This window comes from Myxocyprinus asiaticus, chromosome 18 (assembly GCF_019703515.2).
Source record: "Myxocyprinus asiaticus isolate MX2 ecotype Aquarium Trade chromosome 18, UBuf_Myxa_2, whole genome shotgun sequence".
Classification (NCBI taxonomy): Eukaryota; Metazoa; Chordata; class Actinopteri; order Cypriniformes; family Catostomidae; genus Myxocyprinus; species Myxocyprinus asiaticus.
In genome coordinates, this window is record NC_059361.1 from 29,488,943 (window position 1) to 29,514,804 (window position 25,862).

The 25,862-nt window shown below is 35.9% G+C and overlaps 1 protein-coding gene across 3 annotated transcripts in view; it reads left to right on the plus strand.

The window, feature by feature from the left end:
• The first annotated feature begins 3,844 nt into the window (after window positions 1-3,844).
• The window catches only part of LOC127456099 (aryl hydrocarbon receptor nuclear translocator-like protein 1), a 36,914-nt gene continuing 14,896 nt past the window's right edge, over window positions 3,845-25,862 (plus strand). For 2 of the 3 annotated variants that reach the window (XM_051724422.1, XM_051724423.1), the window contains exons 1-7: window positions 3,845-4,196; window positions 22,515-22,641; window positions 22,927-22,980; window positions 23,106-23,147; window positions 23,565-23,722; window positions 23,917-23,996; window positions 25,401-25,493. In XM_051724422.1, the coding sequence (XP_051580382.1) occupies window positions 3,845-4,196; window positions 22,515-22,641; window positions 22,927-22,980; window positions 23,106-23,147; window positions 23,565-23,722; window positions 23,917-23,996; window positions 25,401-25,493 (906 nt within the window). Of the gene's footprint in view, window positions 4,197-22,514; window positions 22,642-22,822; window positions 22,981-23,105; window positions 23,148-23,564; window positions 23,723-23,916; window positions 23,997-25,400; window positions 25,494-25,862 lie in introns of all 3 variants that reach the window. The other variant, XM_051724424.1, reaches the window with a different exon arrangement.

Genomic DNA, 25,862 nt, shown 5'->3' on the forward strand with positions numbered 1-25,862 from the left:
GTGGTTTTCATCCTCTGTCTTCTGTTTCCCCCAGACTACGTTTCCCAGTATGCACTGCCCTCATCACTGCCATCTGTTCCCCATCATTGTCACCTGTTCTCTATCATCAGCCCTTTTGTGTATATATACTCTCTAGTTTAGTTCCTTGATTGTCAGTTCTTGTTCGTTGTTACACTGTTTATGCTTGACACAAACGACTGTCTTATTTTGGTTACCCTAGCCATCGTCTTCTATGTATCCTTACCTTCTTGTCATTGTTAATTTAGGGATTGGTGCACGTGGATCCTGCTCTCTCGCCTCATCCTTACAACATGTGACAGAAGAACTGACATTTCCCCCATACGCTGGTATTTATGGTGTGAACCCTGGGTCTCAACCAATGCCCATGCCTGCCACGGTTAATGAACCAGTGCCCATGCCTGCCAAGGTCTGGCACGAGCCAGAGCCAATGCCTGTAGCCTCGACCATTCCTGTAACTACGCTCCCAGCTGTCCAGAAAAGAAGGAAAAGGACACCTTTTCCCCAGTCTCTGCCCATGTTTTCGACCACAAAGGTCGTTCCTCAGTCTCAGCCCATGCTCACGAACATGGAGGTCGATCCTCAGTCTCTACCTGTGCTCTCAACCACAGGAGTTAGTTTTCAGTCATCCATGGCTTAGCCCCTCGAGCCCCTCATGGCTCCGCCTTCCATGGCTTAGCCCCTCGAGCCCCTCACGGCTCCGCCTTCCATGGCTTAGCCCCTCGAGCCTCACACGGCTCCACCTGCCTTCTTCGAGCCTCCCACGGTTCCGCCCCAAGAGTCTTCCACGACTTCACCATCTACCACAGAAACTCCACCTTCTGACCCAGTCCCTGCCCTGTGGCCGCCTCCTGACCCAGTCCCTGCTCTGCGGCCACCTCCCAGGCCTTCTGACTCTACCCCTGTCCTATGGTTATCTCCCTGGCCTCCTGATCATCCCCAGACTCCTCCTGGGCCACAGGATCATCCGCCAATCCCTCCTGGACTCCATGGTCTTCTCCTGGTTCCTCCCCAGTCACCTGTTTCCTCCTGCCCTCCTCCAACTTTAGGCGCCAGGAGTCGCCTTATAAAGAGGGGGTAATGTCACAGTCACTGTGTTTCCAAAGACTCTTATTTTAAAGTGGGTTTCGTCCTCTGTCTTCTGTTTCCACCCGGACTACATTTCCCAGTATGCACTGCCCTCATCACTGCCATCTGTTCCCCATCATTGTCACCTGTTCTCTATTCTATCATCAGCCCTTTTTTGTGCGTGTGTGTGTGTGTGTGTGTATATATATATATATATATATATATATATATATATATATATATATATATATATATATATATATATATATTAGTTTAGTTCCTTGATTGTCAGTTCTTGATCGTTGTTAGTTGTTACACCATTTATGCTTGACACAAACGACTGTCTTGTTTTGGTAACCCTAGTCATTGTCTCCTAGTCATCGTCTCCTATGTATCCTCGCCTTCTTGTCATTGTTAAAGGATCGCTGCACGTAGATCCTGCTCTCTCGCCTCATCCTTACAACACATGACAGGTATGTTGGGGGGAGGTATCTTTGGAAAGAGAAAAAAATAAACTTAAGTTAATTAGAAAGGCCAGTTCTGTTGTGGGATGCTCTCTGCCTCTTATAGATCAAATGGGAGATGAGAGGATGGCTAAGTAACCATCTGCCATAAGACTGTACAATCAATATTTTACATGATTTATTTGTTACTGGTGTAATATTATTATGATGTAGTGCTTGGGTTGGTGCAATATTGTTTATTGTCTGTTTTGCTTTTGTTCTTTTTTTTATTTTTTTATCTATTATATTAATACTTTTTAAATGATATATTTTTAAAGACATGGGTTGTGTTTCTGCTGTAATGTGTGAATCTCCCCCTAGGGAGATCAATAAAGTAATCAATCAATTAAACTTTTGGTTTACATGATGAATAAATACTAGGCTTTTAAAAAAAAGATATATACATCTCGCAACTGCTTGTACCATTTGTTGCTTGTTGTATAAATGAACCCTGGTTTCCTTTTCTTTTTTTTTTTTAAATGTTCTATGATGTAAGTGTAATGAATACGCCAATGATTTATAAAGTAATATATATAACACACAACAAGTTCAGCGTTCCCACACTTTCTGACCAATGAATTTCAATGACTTTTTCCTGGTTTTCTTTTTCCTTTCCCGTTGTTTGATTACTGGAAAATGGGTTTTAAAAAAATTATAAAGAGATTGATGGCATATTAGTGCGTTATAAAACCAATCCTTTTGCCCACTAGTCAGCGCTATTGTACATTGAAGCAACAAAGGTTGCTCGTTTGAGATCCGACTTCAGTCGTTCAAGCGTGCAACAGGCTACTAGTAGTGTGAAAGTTAGCATCCGAAAAGAATCTTTGGTTTCAGCCAAAGAGTTTTGTTTGAGAATGTGTTCAGAATGGAGGGATACCTAAACATGCATTGTTTAAAGCAAGCCACTATACATATACAGTATGTAGCAAGTGAATTTAATTATTATTTACATTTTTAGTTCAGTAACCTTGTTTTCCTATACATTCAATCCAGCATATTTTATTCACAATAAATATTATAGTAAATGTGCAAACCAGAAATGCCTCTTTGAGAACCTGTCTTTTGTCAATAGACAGAAAATTAAATGTACAGTCTGGTATACAGTAGTTCATCATATTTAGAAAATAAGACAGAATTAATTAACAAAAACAAACATATAGATAGTAAAACATTAAAAGTAGTAAGAGTATAGTAATAATAAGTAACATTGTTATACTAATTACATAGTAATGATAAAATTGAAAATAATAATAACAAGAGTAACAGTGTGCACTGTTATTTTTTAAAATTATTATACTTATTATTATTGTATGGTATTATTATTATAAGCCTTTGAGTCTGTATAACAAAGTGAACTAATAAAAAAGTGATTGACAAGCTTATTTAGCGGTATACTTTGCTAGGTTTAAAACATAAAATTAGTAAAAAGATGTTTCAATTGTACACTGTGCATGATCATATTGAGAGTTCGTGACAAAGTCCTGAGGAACAAAAACAATGTAATTCAAGTAGCACTTTTAGAAGAAACAATTTGTCAAGCCTGGAATAATTTATTGGCACTTTTACAGCCCACTGTCAGTGCGGTTTGGGTTAATTATTTATTTTAATAATAATAATAATGTTATAACTACATAGGCCTACCACATTAAATGCGCAAATATGTTATATTTTTTATATTTTGATACATGTTATATTTTTCGCACAAATATAGTAAATTGTAAATAACAGATTATAGGCCAAACTACAATCCTTCGAGCTTCCAATTTTAATATATAGGATATATATATATATATATATATATATATATATATATATATATATATATATATATATATATATATATATATATATATATGATAAGCCAATAAGACTATTTAATGCTATATAATTTTTACTTACGTTACTTACGTGAGCTCAGCTGATATAAAGTAGCTACCTTACAAAATAACAGACAGCAAAATAAAAAAGCTCAAGTCTAAATATAAATATGATTTTGCAGGAACTGAATGATTACAACGTTAAAAAAACAAAAAAACAAAAAACAAAAAAAAGTAGGATACGCCTATCTCTAATACGATATGGTCGAATTGTTGCACTCGAAAAGACGATACATTATTGACTGTTCCTTCGCTCGTTCGGTTCAGGACAGCATACCGCCGACATCGCGACCGTGACCGCATTTTTCTCGGCTTGCATAACATATCGCGTGACTTACTAGGTTAGTAACGTGAGGGACACAAGAGAAGGCGGTGTGGATGATGGTAGGAGGGGATTCTGCATCCTCGTCTTCCGCATTTTCCCGGATTTCAACCACTGTCCTGATATCATCGTGTCCTCACCCTGCACGTTTTTCTGCTCAGCCCACCCTCCCTATTGACTTAGTTGTAAAAAAAATATATATTAAATCAATTAAACCGGACTCGCCGCCCTCCGCCATCACCTCACCTCTTTCTCTCTCCCCCCCCCCCCCCCTTGGTAAATATCTACTACTGACTTCCTTCTCCACATGCAGCATCAGAGACCTGGGCCCCGGCGTACCGGCTCCAGCCATGTCGGCGAGGAATACAGCGGCTGGCGGCGGTGACAGAACGACGGGGGAAAGGACAGGTAACTCGCCGCTTAAAATACATCAGAATAGTCCACGATAGACAGATCCGTTTGCATTTGATATCAGCTGTAAGCGGAGAGAGTTGGTGTAGATCGCGCTGTTCGCCGGCTGGAGGAGAGGGGAGCTCTCGATGTTCCTTGCTGATTGGTTTGCACACTTGGCGTTCGCAGCGAAACTAGGTCAGTAGTTCAGTAGAGCGAAGTCGAGTACGGGCGCAGTGGACGTGCGCGCTGATAAACTACACACACAATAGTGGAACATTTGGTGCTGTATACGTTATAACAAAGGATCGAGAACTTTAAGCTCTTATTTTGACCGAGAAGCATGTTCGTTAAATCTAACATGTAGTGCTGTCGTTATTTTGCGAGGCCTTGGCAGATTGGCTGCTGTCACATTCGGCAAATTGTGGCTATGCTAACTCAGTTTTGATGTTTTTATTGTGTTTCTTTGCTTGCTTGTGGTGACTCTTTTACTGCTTTTTTATATCTGAAGGAACTTGATATACTTCGTACTGCAAACTTTTTTTTATGTGTGTTTTCTAAATCCTTTATGTACCCAAAGTTTATATATTTGTATCAGTCGTATCTAGAAAATAGCTAAAAATAAATATGCAATCTATTATTTTTTTAATGTTTGTATACATACGAATACGTATGTGTGGTTTATGTATGAAAAGGCACAGATAAAATATAATAATGGTTTCATACTAATAAATTTAGATTAATATTTTAATATTTTTTCATTAAGTGTACTGATTGCAGTGATGTTTCAAGAGGAATAGTTAAGAAAGTTCTGGAACGGTTTCTTCGTAGAGTAACTGATTTGATCACTGCTTCAAAAAGGTTATTAACTTTACTTAAATTAGTGTGTTGCACAGATATGTTTGGTTATCAGAATTCGTCGGTCTTATTTTGAGACTGAAAATATTTGAGTTTCGCTCAACTCCTATACTGGATTGTGTCTCATCTTGAATGAGTGAAACTGTGTATTGTGACGTAAATCGGCATCATTTGCATTGTGAGGTCATAGCGATGCCTGATCTAGTCTGATTTCAGCGCATGTTTGGAGCCTTGTAACGGTTGTGTAATATGTAGGTCAAACTCGGCATACTTGTAGGCCACGGCTCGATTGCCTTCCTCTTCCTCAGTCGCTGCTTTCTCTCTTTGCACAACTAGGCTATAAACAATCTGTAGAAATGAAGGTGGTCATCGTAAGAGCATATTTGTGCTCTTTATTCTTCTTAAAATGTGTAACCTAAATCTGCTGTCAGTTTGGCTCGTCTCGTGACAGACTCTCTCTCTCTCTCTCTCTCTCTCTCTCCCCTCCCCTGCACTGAAAAACGTGACTGGAATTTAAGGTCTCATCTGGAAAGTATGTCTCTTAAGTAACTGGCCTTTTAGAGTTACAGATTCCAGTCATTTCCGTGATAGAAGTTTTTTTCAGGTCAATATTTTATTATAGGTTTGATATATTCTGGCATAGGCGACAAGTAAAATACACTTGCTCTGGCAAATTGGTGCTGGTGTTAGACATTTGTGGGGGGGAAAGCAGGCATTATCAAAAATACTCTCTTCATGTATTAATGATTTAATGTGCATTTCACCTTAATAATATTTATAAATGCTTATAATTGAGACAAAAAAGTGTTAATTAAAGTGGCACTTAATAAATTTCTTTCAAAAAAATATGCATAAAACAAGCTTATTTTATTCTTTAAAGTGTCTTAAATTAACCTAATATGTAGTGATTGGCTTGAAAGTTCTGTCAAGCACATTGTTTTAATCAAACTTAAAGATATTCTTTGTATACAATAAAAAAATAAAAATAAAAAACTTTAATTGCATGCAGTTAAAAAAAAAAAAAAGATTTCAAAATCAGTTGCCATCCTGAAATGAGAGATTTCACCAAAAACATAACTTGGCTTGGCTGTTCTGTTATTATTTTATTGTCATTACTCTGCTATTTTTACATGTTTTGGAATCACAGATTGCTTTAGCAGCACAAGGAAATTAAAATTGAACTACTATAATGAATGATTTGTATACATCTCAAAGCAGCCTGTGTTTATGCTCTGTATGTTGAGTCTCATTTATCCTGGATGCATGTAACTACATATCAGACATATGTCAACAAAAGTTTAATCATTACTCTCATATCATGGTACTGCATCTTTTAAAGGATGTTTCAATAGACACTTTAATTCCACAAACTGAAGACATAAAATGTTTAATATGAGTCCACAGGCTTTATTTACTCACATTTGTGAGGAATACGGAGGCCGTAAAGTTAGAGGAGAACATTTGATTAAATGTAGGTCAGCAGAACTGGGGTATTATATTGCCATGTTTTTGCACAGGTGTGTTTTAAGCAGCACTTTGATTAGCTGCTGTCTATCTATAGAAGCATTAAATGTGTTGCACGACAGGTTGCAGCACCTGATCTCAAGCTACAGTGAATAACTTTCCTTCTAGTTACATTTCAACTGCATCAAATGTTTAAGGAGTTTATGGTATGAAAACAGTAGAGAGCATTCAGCTCTGAAAGTAATAGAGAGAGCTGTGATTGATGTGTCAGCTTGTCTTCTGAGAAATGCAGAAATGTTAAGATTATTATTTTTGCTTATGTGCATGTGTACATGTAGAACAGTGAACATGGGGAAACTAGGGCTGGATACTGATACAGATTTCCTGATTCGATCTTATTTCGAATCGATATCGATTAATATTTCAGGTATAATGTCCATTTTGCTTACATATGAAAGAAATTCTCTCCTAGCTAAAGCTGTTAATTATACAGGGGACCTACTAACTACAATTGAAGTCAGAAGTTTACATACACTTAGGTTGAAGTCGTTAAACTAATTTTTTAACCACTCCACAGATTTCATATTAGAAAATTATAGTTTTGGCAAGTTGTTTAGGACACCTACTTTGAACATGACACGAGTAATTTTTCCGACAATTGTTAACAAACAGATTTTTTAACTTTTAATTGACTATATCACAATTCCAGTGGGTCAGAAGTTTACATACACTAAGTTAACTGTGCCTTTATGCAGCTTGGAAAATTCCAGAAAATTATGTCAAGCATTTAGGCAATTAGCCAATTAGCCTCTGATAGGGTAATTGGGGTCAGTTGGACTCAGTGCCACTTTGCTTGACATCATGGGAAAATCAAAAGAAATCAGCCAAGACCTCAAAAAAAAAAAAAAAAGTCTGGTTCATCCTTTGGAGCAATTTCCAAATGCCTGAAGGTACCACGTTCATCTGTACAAATAATAGTACACAAATATAAACACCATGGGACCACGCAGCCATCATACCGCTCAGGAAGGAGATGCATTCTGTCTCTTAGAGATGAACGTAGTTTGGTGCAAAAAGTGCAAATCAATCCCAGAACAACAGCAAAGGACCTTGTGAAGATGCTGGTGGAATCAGGTGGACAAGTATCTATATCCACAGTAAAACAAATCCTATATTGATATAACCTGAAAGGCTGCTCAGCAAGGAAGAAGCCACAGCTTCAAAACTGCCATAAAAAAGCCAGACTACAGTTTGCAAGTGCACATGGGGACAAAGATCTTACTTTTTGGAGAATTGTCCTCTGGTCTGATGAAACATAAATTGAACTGTTTGGCAATAATGACTATAGTTATGTTTAGAGAAAAAAGGGTGAGGCTTGCAAGCCGAAGAACACCATCCCAATCGTGAAGCATGGGGGTGGCAGCATCATGTTGTGGGGGTGCTTTGCTGCAGGAGGGACTGGTGCACTTCACAAAATAGATGGCATCATGAAGAAGGAAAATTATGTGGATATACTGAAGCAAGACATCAGCCAGGAAGTTAAAGCTTGGTCGCAAAAGGGTCTTCCAAATGGACAATGACCCCAAGCATACCTCCAAAGTTGTGGCAAAATGGCTTAATGGCAACAAAGTCAAGGTATTGGAGTGGTCATCACAAAGCCCTGACCTCAGTCCGATAGACAATTTGTGGGAAGAACTGAAAAAGTGTGTGCGTGCAAGGAGGCATACAAACCTGACTCCAGTTACACCAGTTCTGTCTGGAGGAATGGGCCATAATTCCAGCAATTTATTGTGAGAAGCTTGTGGAAGGCTACCCAAAACATTTGACCAAAGTTAAACCATTTAAAGGCAATGCTACCAAATACTAACAAAGTGTATGTAAACTTCTGACCCACTGGGAATGTGATGAAAGAAATAAAAGCTGAAATAAATAATTCTCTCTACCATTATTCTGACATTTCACATTCTTAAAATAAAGTAGTGATCCTAACTGACCCAAGACAGGGAATGTTTTCTATGATTAAATGTCAGGAATTGTGGAAAAACTGAGTTTAAATGTATTTGGCTAAGGTGTATGTAAACTTCTGACTTCAACTGTAAGTACACTATGAAATATTAATTATATTTTATTTGTTTTTCTTCATTTTGGTCACATTTAAGCTTTTTAAAAATTTATAAAACCATGTATTCCATCAATACATATGATATAATATTGCATATAGTATATCTTGTTGCATGTTTATTGTTTAATGCATAATATTTTTTATTAGTATTTTTTTTATTTTATTGCATTACATTGATTTGTAGAACACATGCTTAAAATCTGTACTGTCTCTTTAAGAAAACCAGCAGTTCTGTAAATCTGTAAATGAGCACATATTAATGAGAGAGGACTCGAATGTCTTCTTTAACTCATCTGTGCTTTTCGTGATTAGAATTAAATGTTTATGTTTTGTTTTTGATCAACAATTGTAAAGAACTGAAAGGATATTAAAAGGGACATTATTCAATGACTAATGGATTGTGTGGATCTCATCTTTGGACACATTTCACAGAATGAGTCAAATCAAACTTCAACTCTCAACACGCAGTGAATGGATGCTGAACTTCTCAGCCAATATACTACTCAATCACTGCTGAGTGAAATCTGAACATTTACCAGCCAGTATCTAATCACAGAAATTATATTCTTGTGGTTTACTCTTATTGTAGTGAGTTGTGCATGTAAAAGATTGGGATTGTTGGGATTTAAGATTTTAAGAATCGTTCAAATGAAGATTATGATGCATCGGAAAATTGATATTTTTACCCGGTCCTATGGGAAACTACATTTTAGGAGAATTGCTTATCTAAGCACTTTAGATTGCAGTCTAAGTGAGTTGTTTTATTGTGTGCCAAGAAATGTATAGACTCTTGTATGTTTTATGTAAATACTTCGTCATTGTAAAAGAACTCCTGTGATTTGAATGGTAAGGCTATTTTTTAAGGATGTTGTTTGTTAAACTAAATGAGAGTGTGCAATACACTCTCACAGCAAAATCATCAGGATTCGTATGACTTTTCTATATTTGGCTAATTCGTATGATATCGTGCGACTGCACTCGTTTGAATTCCTACGTCTTTCACTACAGACAATGACGTCGCTGTACATTGTTTCCATCTAATACGTGACAGTTACTTGCTTCTGTCACACGCAACATCTTCCTATCATGTTTGTACACTCTACTGATTGGTTAAGTTTAGATAAGGGGTTTGGGTAAGGGTATAATATTAATAAGTATGTCCTTAATGCCTCGCGCTTCCACATTAGACATCCGGGAATTTGCATGTGATAAAGTTTTACCAGTTTATACGAACAAAATCTTGCGACATCACAGGAAATAGCCACCTCGTAAATTATTTACAACTTTTCAAGAGATCGGGTTGGAGTGTCCTGTACATGGTTTCATTCTCAAGGACCTATTTACAGTTTTTGAATACCAGGAATTATTATATCTTGTAGGGGAAGTTAAGAGATTGTTCTATCTTAAAATTGCTATCAATCTTAAAAATATTCTTAATATCACACCACAATTAACCAAGTGAAACTTAAAAATACATACTCTACATCAGATATACACTTTAACTTCCTAAAAAATTTAACTGTAAAAGACTAAAAATGCTACAGTTAAAAAAAATACTTTAATTTGTTTGGTTTTTTTTAGATGTAAAAAGTGTGATTTTACCTTGTAATTAACAGGAAAAAATTATATTATGTTTAACGAGAATACATATACTTTTTATATTATACTATTGTTAAAATCATTATTAATAGAAACATTAATCGGGCGTTCCTAGAAGTCCCTGCGTGACCCTTCACACTTCATTATATCTTGTTGGAATAGATATGTTTCTTCTATTATTAATATTAGTTATGTACATTGGGGTGTTTTTGTTATATTTTATCAGTTTAGTTCATGTTTATTGCATTATTTTATTGTCACATGGGTTACCCTGATGGTGTTTTGTGTGAGTAACACTGTGCACTGTCTCTACATGTGTATTAATTACTGCTCCAGGAAGGGCCACTCTTGATGAACTTTAAGTCATAATGTGGGCTTTTGTAGTTATTTACTCTAGTTATTTAACAGTACATTTTAAAGTGAAAATCAGACATTTGTAGTTCCAGAAGTTTAATATCAAGGTTATATAATTTAATTACATAAATGGTAGTGAACCGTAAATATACAGGCAACAAAATAACATCCCGTGAAGCCTGAACATGAACACTGTATTTTTTACAGTACATTTCTGGCAACCATAGCTGCCGGTTTGTCACCTTTAATTTAACTGAATTTTTTTTTACAGATCTTGTTGAAAAGATGATTTCCTGTTGCCTCCATGTATAGACACCCGAAAATTATGTTATTTTTTATTATTCTGCTAGTTACATGTTAAGCATTCTAACTGATTATCTTACCTGGTTTAAATACTATTCATAAAATGGTTTTGTCACTCTTAATAAAGCGGTTAGTTTAGTTTTTTATGTTGTCAGATAATTTTTGTCTTGGCATTACTGAGGTTTCATGTTCTTGCTCTTTCACATGTTTTTAGAGTGATTTATTTTATATGAATAATAGTGTCAGCGTCAAGCTCAAATAATTTATTTGCTCACTGAAATCCAGTTGTTCAGTTTAATGCAGAGTACAGACCCACTCTAAACGTATTATTTTAGCTTGGAATGGTCTGACATAAAGTAGTTGATTTGTTATCTAAATTTGATGCTGATACAGCTACAAATGTTTATTTTACACTTTTTTTGGAAATGCAATTTAAAGTGCATTCCATGCAAAGTTTAATGGCAGATAAAACAAATAAAATAAGCAAGATTAATAATAAATACAATTGTATTAAGAAGTCAAAACCACAATTTAGATTGTAAATTAAGAGGTGAAAAATTAAACCATAAAGATTATTTTTGTGTGAGAAAAAAAGACTGCAATTGCTGTGATCCATTTGTCCCAAATTATGTTGGGACTTGGGAGCCATAATACATTTTTTTGATAATTGTTTCTGACGAATATACAGAAAAATAATACTTTCTAAACAATTAAAACAGTTTAAAAATCATAGACCCCTGAGATATCTTAGGAGTCTCTTATTTCGCATATACTGCAAGTTTAAAATGTTTACAGTTTTTTTTTTTTAAGTTACAAATAATGAATTAATTATAAGCTTAATTACCCCAAATTACCCAATTATTAGAATCATCATTAGTATTCTTTTGACTAATCTATCAATTGGAAAATATTATTATTATTATTTACAAATGTGTTCACCTTTCACAGAATAGATACATTTCTAGAATAGTTCAGCCTAACACTGAACTGAAATAAAACAAATATTTTCACGAAAAAAATGTTTGGTGAGTTTACTGTACATAAGTTGGAAAAGTTACATAATTGGTGTATACATCATTCTGAGTATTGCTTCTATCATACAGATCCATAATTCATAGCCAAAATGTTTGAAACCAACTAGACATCAGTAATTCACATTGTAGTCTTAAATAGGAGAGTGCTCTAGTGTTTTATTTTCCCAAATACTGAACCAATCCTCATAAATTATATACCATTTCAAAGCTTAAAGTCACAAGAATCAAACTCTGCTGTCCATTTAAAAATAAAAACCAGATGAAATTACAAGTATAAACACTAAATGGCTGCAGAGAGCTACTTATTCATCCCTGGTTGAAGAGAAGATGATTTCTAGATTTTGTCACAAGTTCTGCATTTAGATACATATTTAAACATTATCAAAGACTATTTTGTCAAAGTTTAGCATTTTGTTTGATTTGTTTGAGGTTATTTTTGTCAGTTTTTGCATACCTAATTTATCCCTGGTTGTAACAAGATGAATGTGTGTGCGTGTGTGTGTGTGTTCAGCATTGTAGATGGGTTATGGTCTCACCAATTCATTTTGGTGTGTGTGTGTTGTGCATTGTGGCAGATGTTTTTTTTTTTTTGTGTTTTTTTTTTTTTTTGACATATTCAAAAAAAAAAAAATCTGTTTTATAGTCTGACCAGTTCAGTTTTGTGTGTGTGTGTGTGTTGTGCACTCTTGATGTTTGGTAGTCTTACCCCTTCATGTCTGGGTGTGTTTTTTCTACATTGTGGCAGTTTTGTAGATTTTATATAATAAATAATTTCCCATTCATTTCCTGTGGCGGTCACTTACAAGTGTAACTTTTTTTTTTCAACCACTTAGAATGATCGAATCAACTCCAATTTCTTTGTGTGCATTCAGATATCAAATGGACGAAAATTCACCAAGTCTCGTACCCATTAGATAAAGGAAACCAGTTTTATTGAAGAAACAATATTGATTTCGGTCAAAAATGACCGAAGAGTGCATGAGAGTTAAACCGTTTAGGACTTTCCCCCAGTAAAGGAAACCTGTTTAAAGCATTTATATGACCTTACCATCATCAACTTAAGCTCCATGCACTCCATGATTGTTTCAAACAGGTTTCCTGAACAAGCGCCACATCCAGACTTATCTTACATAGAAATTGGAAACAGTATGTTTCCTTTTCTTTAGGTAAAATCGGTCTGTGCTTACTGAAATCCGAAAAACTGCCCCAAGTGGCCAAAGTGGTAACTGTTGTTGACCGTATGAGCACGTTTAAGCTCCATTTTCCGGGTGTAATGTCCACAGTGGGATGCCAAAAGTAAAGCAAGTTGTATTCAGCATAACAGGCTGTAATACAGATAAGAGGAATGCATATTTTATAAACTGAACCCTCCAACCCAAACCTAAACCTAACCACCAGTGGAGTAAAAATAATATTAGAGGGAAAAATGCAACCTCAAAATCATGCTTGTTACTGTTTATGTGAACGCAATTATTTCCTGGTTCAATGCGGGATCTGAACCTAGGTCTTTCACGCTGCTGATGCAATGCACTTCCGGTTGTGCCACAAGGGAAGGTAAATGTGAGCTGATGCAAAAATGTCTTATGGGAGATAATAAGTAAGTCGACATAATGTGGCCGATCGTGTTGGTTTAGGACCTTAACCTAAAAAAAGGAAACCCGTTGAAAATATTTAAATTACCTTACACGTTGTCGGCTTATTAAGCATAATCTGGCTAGTGCACTTGGTGATTGTTTTCAAACAGGTTTCCTGAACAAGCCCCACTTCTACCACTGGTCGAAAAAACAGATAGTCTCTGCCAAACTCACGGCATTGGCTCAATGCTTAAATAACCTGCAATGTTTAGATAGACAGTGTTTCAGCTTACAATAAGCATAAACATAAAAGCTGAAGTGTAAACACAATAGTGTATTATATTAATATTCAGTGTCACAGATTATATGAGACTTGTTTTACAATAGCCAATTCTTCGCTCGCACCTGTTGAACATTTATTGGGGCCACCTAGCTGTGATGCACCATCATGAAGATTAGAGAGCAGATAACATGGACATGACTGACTGGTTACTTGTTTGCTCAACCTTCAACTGAACAAATAATACAATTTTATTAAATTCCTGAAGAGGTTGATGGAACGCAGGTCCACTAAATACTACCAAGGTGTTGTGCCAAAAGCATGCCAAAATTCAGCTCAGTCAGTAGAATCAATGACCTACTTTCACGTACGTTTGTCACGTTTCATGCACAATGTTTGACGTAATTAAATTCAGTTGGGGCATGTATCTCATACAGCTCCATGGTAACTGTGCAAAGTATGTTGATTAATTGGGTCACCTTAAGACATGCAAAACATTTTCCATCATGAGAAGGAGTCAAGCACTAATGATTCTAATTTATTTTGTACTTTTTTAATTACGAATTATGATAACACTTTACAATAAGGTTGTATTCATAAACATTAGATAACCACATTAGTTAACATGAACTAACATTGAACATCACTTTTTCAGCACTCATTAATCTTGGTTTATGTTCATTTCAACATGTACTAAAACAACTGTACATTTTAAAGTTGTATATGTAAACATTAGTTAATGTATTATGAACTAACATGAACTAACAATTAACATTTAATTGTAATATAAATGAACATTAACCAAGATTAATATATGTTGTAAAAATATACTGTTAATTGTTAGTTCATGATACCCAGCACATTTACTAAGTACAACCTTTTTGTGAAGTGTTACCCAAATTATATTTTAAGCATTTGGATGTGCCAACTTTAATGACAACTATCCCAGTACGCATTATGATTCTGAATATTCAAAAGAACATCACGTGTGCTTCAATTGTGAAAGCAAGGAAATCTGACTTTTGGAACCAAGGAGTTAATGGCCAGTTACACAAATTTGCTTATTTGATTTGTGACTTAAAAATAGTACAAAATCTTTAATATTTCTTATTCATTTTGCTTCATAACGTTTCTTTGACTTAAAACTTTATTTATAGGTTTAAATTAGATTGTGAATTCCAGATTTTCATATGGACGTTTGAATGACTCTGTATATACCTCTTTTGTTGAATGAACTGAAAAATAAATTGTTCCTTGCATACATATTACACATGATCTGGTGTGGTTTAATTTAAACCTGTATTTGTGCAGAGTGTGTTTGGATGGTACGGTAGTTAGTGAAGTCTTGGATAATCCCTCTCATTAGTGAATAAATAGTGAACGTCATACACTCAAAATACATTTTTGCTTCTTGTTGAATTTAGTTACTTAAAATTTGCCATTGTAACTCTATTCTTTCATTTTTTTTCACAACTTAAATTTATAAAATGGAAGTTCACTTAATCCATATGCGTTGGGACAACTTAAAAAAATGTCCCTTTGAGTTTTGTGTCATGTGAGTGCATCTCCAAAAATATTATTTTTGAGACCCCGTTTCCACCTGGTATTACAATGCGTCTCGGGAGATCCGATCACATGTGGGCAAGTGAGACACATTGCTGTTTACACCTGGTCACTTAAATGCGTCTCCTGTGACCACTTGTGTTCAGATTTGGAGGGGAGGGTCTCCGTTTCATGACGACGTACATCAATCACTATGTCAGTGTGTTACTGTATAAGTGAGCACGGAAAAAAGGTGCACTGTTTCTCCCAGATGCGGTTTAAATGTAATCTAAGCACAAACACAACACGTCAAGCAGGATTATCCATTATTTTAGTGTATGACCTGTATTAAAGGAGCTTTAGGCATTCGTGATTGTAATCTATGTTGATATCAGACATTCTAAAGAAGATCCGTGAAGCTCTCTTGATTGTGGATGTATTCGCTTTTAAAATTTTCCAAACAGACGGTTATTGCATTTTAAAGCCGCTCCTATCCGGCAAACTTTAAACACTTGTTTTAGCGCAGCTGTTGATTGACAGGTGATGGGTGGCACTTCACTGCTGCCGGGACGCATACAGTATGGATTAGCGTTTACACCTCAAATGTGATACGGTCACATGCGTTTTTGATCACATTCGTATGTGGTTTTTGTGATCCGATCACAAACCGTTTTAGACCTCGTTCGACCTATTTTAGAGCTGACCACATGTGATCAGATCACCCGAAATGCATCTTAATACCAGGTGGAAACGGGGTCTGAGTGTCACCATCATTGTGGTTTGTGTGTTGGATGTTAAGGACCCCGCATTCCTGATTGGAAAGCTTGATATAAATCTCAGTGACATGATGTCGTCCTTTATTGCTGAGACTAAAAGCTCACAGCTTGTTACACTTACAAATACAAATGTTTGACAAAAAAATGGAAGTGGTATATATTATGTTGCCTTAACATAATAAAAATGAAGACTTTGACCATTTTATTCTAGTAAATATAACAAAATGAATTTAGAATCGTATAGCAAGACTTGATCAAATTCAATCAAATAAACTAGTTTTTGATAAAAAAAAAAAAATGTATTTAATTGTGTGAAAGATTTTCTTAATTTTATTAAATTCATTGAATGTTTTTATATTTTGAGTGTACAGTCCTCATGAGTGCTAGAATCCAAATGCAGGTTAGTGTGGCATTTGGGTAATATAAGCCAGTAAAACAATGAACTTTTCACTGTTGGGTGTGGTTTTCCTGTCGGCCTCGTAAAACCAAATAATCCCACCACAGATCTTCACTCCAGCGCATGGGATTAAAAATCAGGTTGTTGCCGATCTGTTAACGACTATTTAGGTCACTGAGCCTGCGGAGCTGTGTTAAATATAGGAGCCAGGGACGTGAGCTAGTGTTTGGGCTGGCCTGTTCCATTGTCGCTTGAACATAGTGGCTGTGTCACAATACACACACACGTGGCACGTGTACACATGGCCAGTCCGAGGACATGCAGTTCAGGACCAGATGAGGTGAAGCGTGTCTGTTGATCTTAGAGGCTTAAGGCAACAGGTGAAGCTGGCGAAAAAACGGACTGCTCTGTGAAAGCCTGTTTATGAATAAGATGCTCTACTCACTGCAAGTTTGTGAATGGATTATGGGATATGGTCCTGAATGGCAATAACAGATGGCTAATGTGGTTTAAGTGTATCTCCTGCTGGCACGTGGACCTGTAGAAACCAATGAAATTTTGGATACTTGTTCCATCAAAGTCCATGCTTGCTTTCAAGTGCAACCGTAACTGTACTGTTCTGATATTTTGTCTAAAATGCAGATGCTGCTAAAGCTTTTGTTAATGAATGTAAGTGTTTGGCAGTATGCTGTGTAGAAATACTTTGGCCCCAAAAAGCATTTGAACAGTTAAAAATGTGTACATTTCTTTGCATTTTATAATAGCAAAAAGCAAACCCATTGTCATTCATTTTAAAGACAAATATCATAAATACACTTCAAGCATTGCATTTTAAAAACAATAGAAATATTATTCAAAATTTAGACCAATATTTGGATGCTTTCTTGTTGTCAAACTTTGCGGAACATGTCCATAGGTAATGTGACAAACTACATCTGTGGTTAGTCTACCAGGGAACTGACTTCATACTTCCACTTAAAATTACCTTGAGACCAGTAGCTTAAAAGTAAATGGAAAGAAAAATGTCTTAGAAAAGTGCCACTTGGTTTGTGAAATTCAGTTAATATATTTTTAAGTGTGACTTGTACAATACTGTCCAAATAATTTTTTGGGCCACTATAACTATTCTTCCATAAATGCCTCTCAAGCTTTGTTTGCACAGAAAGCTGAAGACTGTACATTAAATTGAAATCATGTATGCCTCACTGTCTGTATGGAGAGAAGTGATGCAGTTGTTAGTTTGCGGTATATCGAACTAGGTTTCCTGTATTGTGCTCATGGTCGCCCAACCTCAATGTGACAAATAATTCTTTGTGAAATTTTGCTATGTTGTAAACTGGGTTTCTGGGTTTTAAGATTACACTTAAAACAGTTTTTTCCCTTGTGATGACTTTATTATTTAAGACAACGCTCAGACAAAAAGTATCACTCTGAATTCACAAAAAAATCCTTTTATTGTTTGTGTGGCAATTACAGATGGTCTGATTCTTTCGATGTCTGTTATGAAATCTATTCCGCAGTGTCCTGGTTTTCACATAGTTATATAGCACATAGTTGGACAGTGGAGCCCACTCCAGTTCAAGTTGTGTTTTGGCATGCTCCTGTTTGCCACCTCACTACAGTTACTCCTCCACATTTTAATAACAAAAATGTGTCAGTCGGTAAGACGTGTCACCCTCCTAATCTAGTAAACTGCACAGTTTTTGTTTTGTGACCATATATATAGAAAGTGCCTATCATATACAGCTGTCTGTGATTTAGAGATACTAAATATAAGAACATAAGGAAAGTGGTGAGCTTTTTTATTCAAAACAGTTTACGTGCCAATGTATATTACTCATGGTAATGAGTTTTATATCAAAGCCAGTTTATCCAGATCTAAATGAAGCGGTTGTTCCTCTGCGTTGTGTTTTTTTCTTTTTTTATTATGTTGTTAATAAAGGATTTTCCACACAAAGCTGGTCGTGCCAAAGGTGATTTAATTACAGTGCCTGTGTGGTAAAACACATGAACAGACAGGCACTGTTATCTGCAAAATTTTCTCTTTTGCCTGTTAACCACAAAATACATGTTGAGTACACCAGGTAGTCAATTACAGAACACATAATGAATGCAATGAACATTATATTAATAAACTAGATTATATCTTTAGCGTGCTTACAAAATATACATAATTATATACATATTATATATATAATTATACATACACATATCTATATATATACCCATACACATCTATCTATTATTTATCAATTTATATTTATCTATATACAGCTATTATTTAACCAAGATGTTAGCCGCTTAGCCGCTAACACATCTCTCACTCATGACACACACACCACGCCGCCATCTCACGCAGTACACTATTCACCCGTTAACAGCACTCAAATAAACTTCGTTTATAAACTCGAACTAATGGTTAAATATAATGTCACATGGAATACTTTTTCACATTTGATCATTTAAACATGAAATGAACCTATAAAACAATTTAACATGAGATAAATGGAGCTCATGAAATCGTACCCCTCCTTTCTAGTGGCATTGCCGGAAAGAGGACGAATTCTGATTTCGCTGCTATTTAAAGGCTGCCTATTATGCAAAATTCACTTTTACATGGTGTTTGAACATAAATGTGAGTCGGCAGTGTGTGTACACAACCACCCTACAATGTTAAAAGTCCACCCACTCCTCTTTCTTATATTTCTATTAATCTAAAACAGTGTCTCAAAATGACTGGTTTTGGTATCCGCTCTAAAGTGACGTCACTTTAGAGCAGGCCCCGCCCACGACTGGTGACTGACTCCACCCTGTTATCATAGATCCTCCCCCGAGTGATCGACACACAGTCTGCCATTTTTTTCCACGCTGGAGCAGCTACGTTGAGAAGAATAATGTCTCAGCTTCATAAGCGTCATACGTGTTCTGTTGTTGGCTGTAAAAGTGAACATAAGAGTCTTCATGTACTCCCAGCATCAGTTGGACGAGTTTTGTTTTTGAAGAAATTGTTCCCCAAAACATACCAAAATTCGTGTATGTTTGAGCAAATCATTTTACACCAGACTGCTTTGTGAATGAGGGTCAATATAAAGCAGGATTTTCTAAATATTTGATTCTCAAGCATGGATCAGTACCAACTGTTCGTGTTCCAGCTTTATATCCTGAAGATGTAAGTATCGCACTTTATATTTTGTGAATGTTTGCAAATCGCATGATGCAAGACAACCCCCTAAAATGTCATGTCTCGTTATAGCGCATAGCTAACGTCATTACAGTATATTTTTGTGTTGCTCATCCATCGTTGCTAAATGGCTGAAAAACACTCCGGTATTTACGGTGTCAGTCATATTGGTTCTGATTTGTTGTTGCTATAGTATTCGAAGCACCAACTGTAAAGGCACAGCCCTGTTCCAGAAAGGGGGCGGGGAGCAGCAGCTCATTTGCATTTAAAGAGACACACACGAAAACAGCGAGTTTTTGATTTCACCCAAAAAGAGGCATTTACAACATGGTATAATAAATGATCCTTGGGGTATTTTGAGCTGAAACTTCACAGACACATTCTGGGGACACCTGAGACTTATATTTCATCTTGTAAAAAGGGGCATAATAGGTCTCCTTTAAATCTCACACCTACATATGACGTCAGCCGACGTGCATACTGAGATCATCACCTTTAATAAGAACACGCCCAAAGACAAATAATAATAATTAAAACAAATAAAAAAATAAAGATTTATAATCTGGTGTAACAACATATCCCTGCTACATAAACACATTTGAAAACATTTGAAAACAAAATTACATTTTTAATTCATTTTAATTTTTCTGTATGAAGATTATTTGCTTGTTTGGTTTATTTATCTGGTAACACAAGGTTCTGTTTGTTAACACTAGTAAATGCATTAGATACATTTCACGAACTAACATTTAGCAATGTTTTAATATCATTTTTAGGTTATTGTTAATTTATAAAATATTTTTTTTCATTGTTAGTTTATTTTAGTTAATAATGCATTTTAAAGTTTTACATTTTATAGATGTGTTGAAATTAACATTATCCAAGATTAATAAGTGCTGAAAAAGTTATGCTCATTGTTAGTTCATGTTAACTAATGTAATGGTAGTTAACTGTATACAAATACAACATTATTGTAAAGTGTTACCGTTTATCCATTTATTCATTTTAACTATATTTATTTAATTGCTTTATTTATTCATTAATTTGATTCCACCTTGTTCTTGCCATGAAAAGAGACTTTGGTGCTGATATGGGATTAACCAACAGTCATGGATAGAAACTGATTACATGTAATATGGATTACTTAATGAGATTATAAAAATCAACTACTTGTAATTATTTTTATTGATTACATGATTACATATTTATCATGCAGTAAATTGTTCACAATTTATTTATCCCATCAATTCTTCTTTTTAAATACAGTATTTAAAAATGTTCATCCTAAATCTACCTACATCTGATATTATGTTCAGTAAGTCTTCGAGTGTTTTCGAATGGAGGGGGTGGAATAGCACACACAGACCTGACACTAGTCACCAGCCATAATTATGCTGAAGATGGAGTTTGAAGTTGGTTTTAGTTTAGTGAAATGCTTTTGTACTCGGCTTCAAATTGTACATCAGTGCGCTTTTGCAACAACTTGACATTAATTTACATGTGTGACTGGTCTGATCTGTTACCACACAGACTGATCTTACAGTGAAATCGGAAACAGTAGGTTGACTTTTCTTTAGCTAAAATTGGTCTGTGCTTACCAAAATTCGAAAAACTGCCAGCAGTGGCCAAAGTGGTAAGTGTTGTTGGGCATATGAGCTCCATTTCCCGGGTGAAATGTCCACGGAAGGGCGCCAAAAGTGATTTTTTTTCTGCTGTACATGCTGTAATACAGTGAAGAGGAATGCATTTTTTATAAATTAAACCCTAAACCTAACCCTAACCATCAGTGGAGTAAAAATGTAATGTTAGAGGGAAAATTCAACCTTCAAATTGCGCTCGTCACTGATTACGCAAACAAAAATACTTCCTGGTTTCCAAGCGGGATCCTAACCCGGGTCTTCCACAATGCTGACGCAATGTGTTTCTGGTTGCGCCACATAGGAAAGAAAACACGCTGGAGCTGATGCAAAAAAAAAGATGCCGCTTGTCAGTGAATCTGCATAGTATGTCCGATGCTTGGGTACTGGAACTCTCGAAAACAACATGCCGACTTCCCGTATGATCTCGTTGCACCACACATGGATGCCGTTTGTAATGCCATTTTTAGTTCCTTTTTTTTTATTTCACTCAAATAGCAAATAGCGAGTAAAACACACACATAAAATAATATAAATTCTCATATTTTGATCCATTTAGTAAGTTTTCTTTAATGCATTCAAGCTTATCCTACTCTAATGCATGTGACATTAAATAAACAAGAATTAGGTCAGAAGTAATCCAAAAGTAATCTAAAATCAATCAGATTAAATTACCGTACAAATGTGATCCAAATATTACGTTACTGACTACAATTTTAGTCATGTAATTTGTAATCAGTACCAGATTACAATTAAGAAGTAATCTACCCAGCACTGTTAACCAACTGGCTGCTACTACTATGACATTTTGAAAATTGTTTCACTACATTGAAATGTTCTGAATATTAAACCTTTCCTGGCTGTTTTCTGAAAATGTGAATAAAATGCAGCAAAAGACGACTTTAGAACAGGATTGTGCATTACTAAATTAGTTTTTTCTCAGGTACGTTCATATTTTGATTTGAAATGTAAATCATTCACATATTCTTCCATGAGTTACCCCTTGATATGACGGCTTACCAGTTACCAGTAAAGTTGTGACACTGGACCACTTTTGTCTGATGAGTTATAATTTAGTGCTGTTAAAGACACTTTTTTTCTGATTTCAGTTGATAGCAGACAGGCATCCTGAATTATCATTAGTTGCATCACAATTCTTTATGCCTAGAGGACAACTTAAGTAAAAGGTGGCACAATTTATCTCCCTTATGGCAGGAGATGCATTAGAGGAAGAACCCCAGGGCCTCTCTGTCTCTCTGTCTGGTCTGATGACCCCCTCTTCAGCCGCTGGTATGGCCTCAGGCATGGAGCTGCCCAGGAAAAGGAAAGGCAGCATGGACCTGTAAGTGTAATTACAAATGAGTGGGCTACATCTGTGTCAAGATAGAGTATACGTGTGGGTGTGCGAGTATAACTGTTTGAAATGTACATGTGATCATAAAGAGATTTTATGGCTGCTTTTGTATGACTAATATTCTTTTGTTTGGCCTGTTCCCCCATGTCCTGCTTTTCTGAATGAGCAGAGATGCGTTGAGACGGGTAGTGCGTGGTCTGTGTATACTGTCCTCTCCAAAATCATGGCAGCATTTCATGAGTCACTTTAATCATTTCACCACTTTGTTTCCAGGGAAACAAAATCTGCATCAAATCTAGATGAGGATATGGAGGACAATCAGGGCAGGTATTGTACCCATTACCAACACTTTTTACACTTTGTGTTATTACGACACATTATGGTGCATCTTGATTTACAATTGTATTAATTCTTTTTTTAAGTCACAATTTTATCTATATTCTGTGTTGTAGATTGGAAGGAGATGACCAGCACTTAAAAATGAAGTGTATCAGGTACTTATTGTATCTAATTATTTATAAGGATAATTATCCCTTTGTTAGTCTCCACAGTCATGCAAACTAGTACATCAGATTTTTTGGATTTAGTATAAGAGACAGCTATAATTACAGCATTTTCGGGTTAATTTCTTCCGAAAAGTTTAAACACTGCCTCTGTGGCGCTATCAGAACAATTGATACAGCAACGTTGGCTCAACCAATGATGTTAGTTTGGGGCAGGATTATCTATTTGCTCGACCAATGGCAGACATGGGGAGTGTTTGGGAAAGCAATCTATATTTTGCAGTTTTGCTTGTTGACAGAAATTACACACTTCACCTTTAAAGCAGCTTAACTTTAGCTTAGTGAAGTTCAGTTTGATCAGTCTTCATCAGTGGTACTTACAACATTAAATACATTGTCAAATTGTAGGGAACCTCACAGTCAAATTGAGAAACGACGGCGAGATAAGATGAATAACCTGATTGACGAATTGGCAGCGATGATTCCCACCTGTAACCCCATGTCTCGTAAGCTTGACAAACTCACTGTGTTACGAATGGCTGTCCAGCACCTTAAATCACTCAAAGGTACCTAAAAGACTGTCAAAGGAATGTCATCACAATTAACTTTTTGAAAATGACTAATATTAAGCTTGAAAAAAAAAAAAAAATTTCCCCCAAGAATGCCTAATTAATGCAAAACAAATATGTTAAACAGTGATGGATGTTCTTAAATCCTGAAGCTCAACGAAATGTGGTGTAATGGATTGCCTCTTTTTCAGGTGCAACCAGCTCCTTTGCAGAAGCCAATTACAAACCTGCATTCCTCCCAGATGATGAGCTTAAACACCTTGTCCTAAGGGTAAACCCTGCAGTTTATAGAGCGCTGAAGTGTTGTAAAAAGTATTGGTACCAAGTCAGCTGTAACATTTGGAAGGAAGTCACGAGAGCTGGATCTAGATGAGGCTTTAAGAAGTTTAATAAAGGAAAAGTACAAAATATCATGGAAAACACTGGAACTAGGCAGACCTAAGAACTACATTACATCCATGCTGGAAACTGATACAGGAACAGGAGGGGAAAAACACAACAACTCACAAAGACTGGGTAGAAATCAGGGAATTATATACACAGTGGTAAATGAGGAAATGAAACACAGGTGAGAACAATAGGGAACACCTGGCAGTGATGAGGGCAGGGAATTATGGGAAGTGTAGTGCGGCGAAAACAGATGACGGGCGAAACACAAGGCATAACAACAGTGAATCATGACATCAGTACTAGAATAAAAAAGATGACGCGAGACCAGTGTTTCTGCAGTACCGGTAGTACAGAGCACTGACTAGATCTGATACCTACATGCTTTCTGATTGACACACTTATTTGAACGTGCTCTGTAACTCCTTTTAAACTCAAATGCACAATTAATCAAATTAAAATCATGATATGTCCTAGTGTGATTATTAAACAGCAAATCTTAATCTGCATGAGCTGTGTGCTTTAAATGAATGTGTGAAGCAGACTGCTCGTACACTGGGAACTCCACTGATATTATTGAGAATCATTGTGTTGTATGAGATGACAAAGCAGAACACTAATCCACTGAGGCGCACAGCACATTTAGACTATTCATATCATTAAATTACAGCATTTACGCTTTAACGATAACACCGGGCCATGTAGCGAACTGTTTATCCGTCAGAAGAAGAAGTGAAGCTTCCGTCAAAACCACACGTCAAAATAAAAGCACGATTCAAAATAAAAGCTAGATGCCTGAAATTAAAGAAATTCCAACAGAAATGTATTACAACTGTATAGTAAAATGTAATATTCACTGTAGTAATACTATTCACATAAATTTGATTAGACACCATTTTAATGTTGAATGATGATAAAAAAATAAAACTAATTTCAGTAGGGCCCTACTTAAAAACACAAGCAATGCATACTTAATTGAGAAACACTTGAAGGTAACATTATTATTTACATTGAAATTAAACTTTAAATAGGCTGAATGAGTGTGTTCAGTAGCACATTACCATATTAGCATATTTTTACTGTGGTATCAAAATTGGTATCGAGAACTGTGAAATTTTACTGGTATTGGTTCTGACTACTGAAATTTTGGTATAGTGACAACACTAGAGCAATGTTTTAAAAAAGCTATTATTGACATATGTGGGTGTAAGAGATTCCAAAAATAGGTTTTGTTTAAACAGGGTGTTTTGACTGTTTGCCATTGCAAAATTACCTCTCTTTTGTCCAGGCTGCCGACGGATTTCTCTTTGTGGTTGGCTGTGACCGCGGAAAAATAGTCTTCGTCTCAGAGTCGGTTTCAAAAATCCTGAAATACAGTCGAGTATGAGAATCTGTCTATAATAAAGGATGTATTTTATTAATTTTTTTGTAAATTGAGTGCTATTTATTCATTGTCTGTAGAAGTGTTTTAATGACCCCATGAAATGGCTTGACTTTTTTGCTTGTGTAAATGGGTTTGCTATTGAAACATGTGGGTGGGACATTTCAGGGGCTTGTTCCTTTTATTTTATTTTTTTAAATAGCCAATTTTCTTTAGTTTACATTACAGCCATGAACATTATTTGGCACTTGGTATTGCTAGTCAGAAGTTGATGATAATAAAGGGAGGGACATGCTCATTCTAAAAAGCATTTGATAGACAAAATGAGTTAATGCAAGATGATTCATAAATATTTTGGGTTTGTTTTAC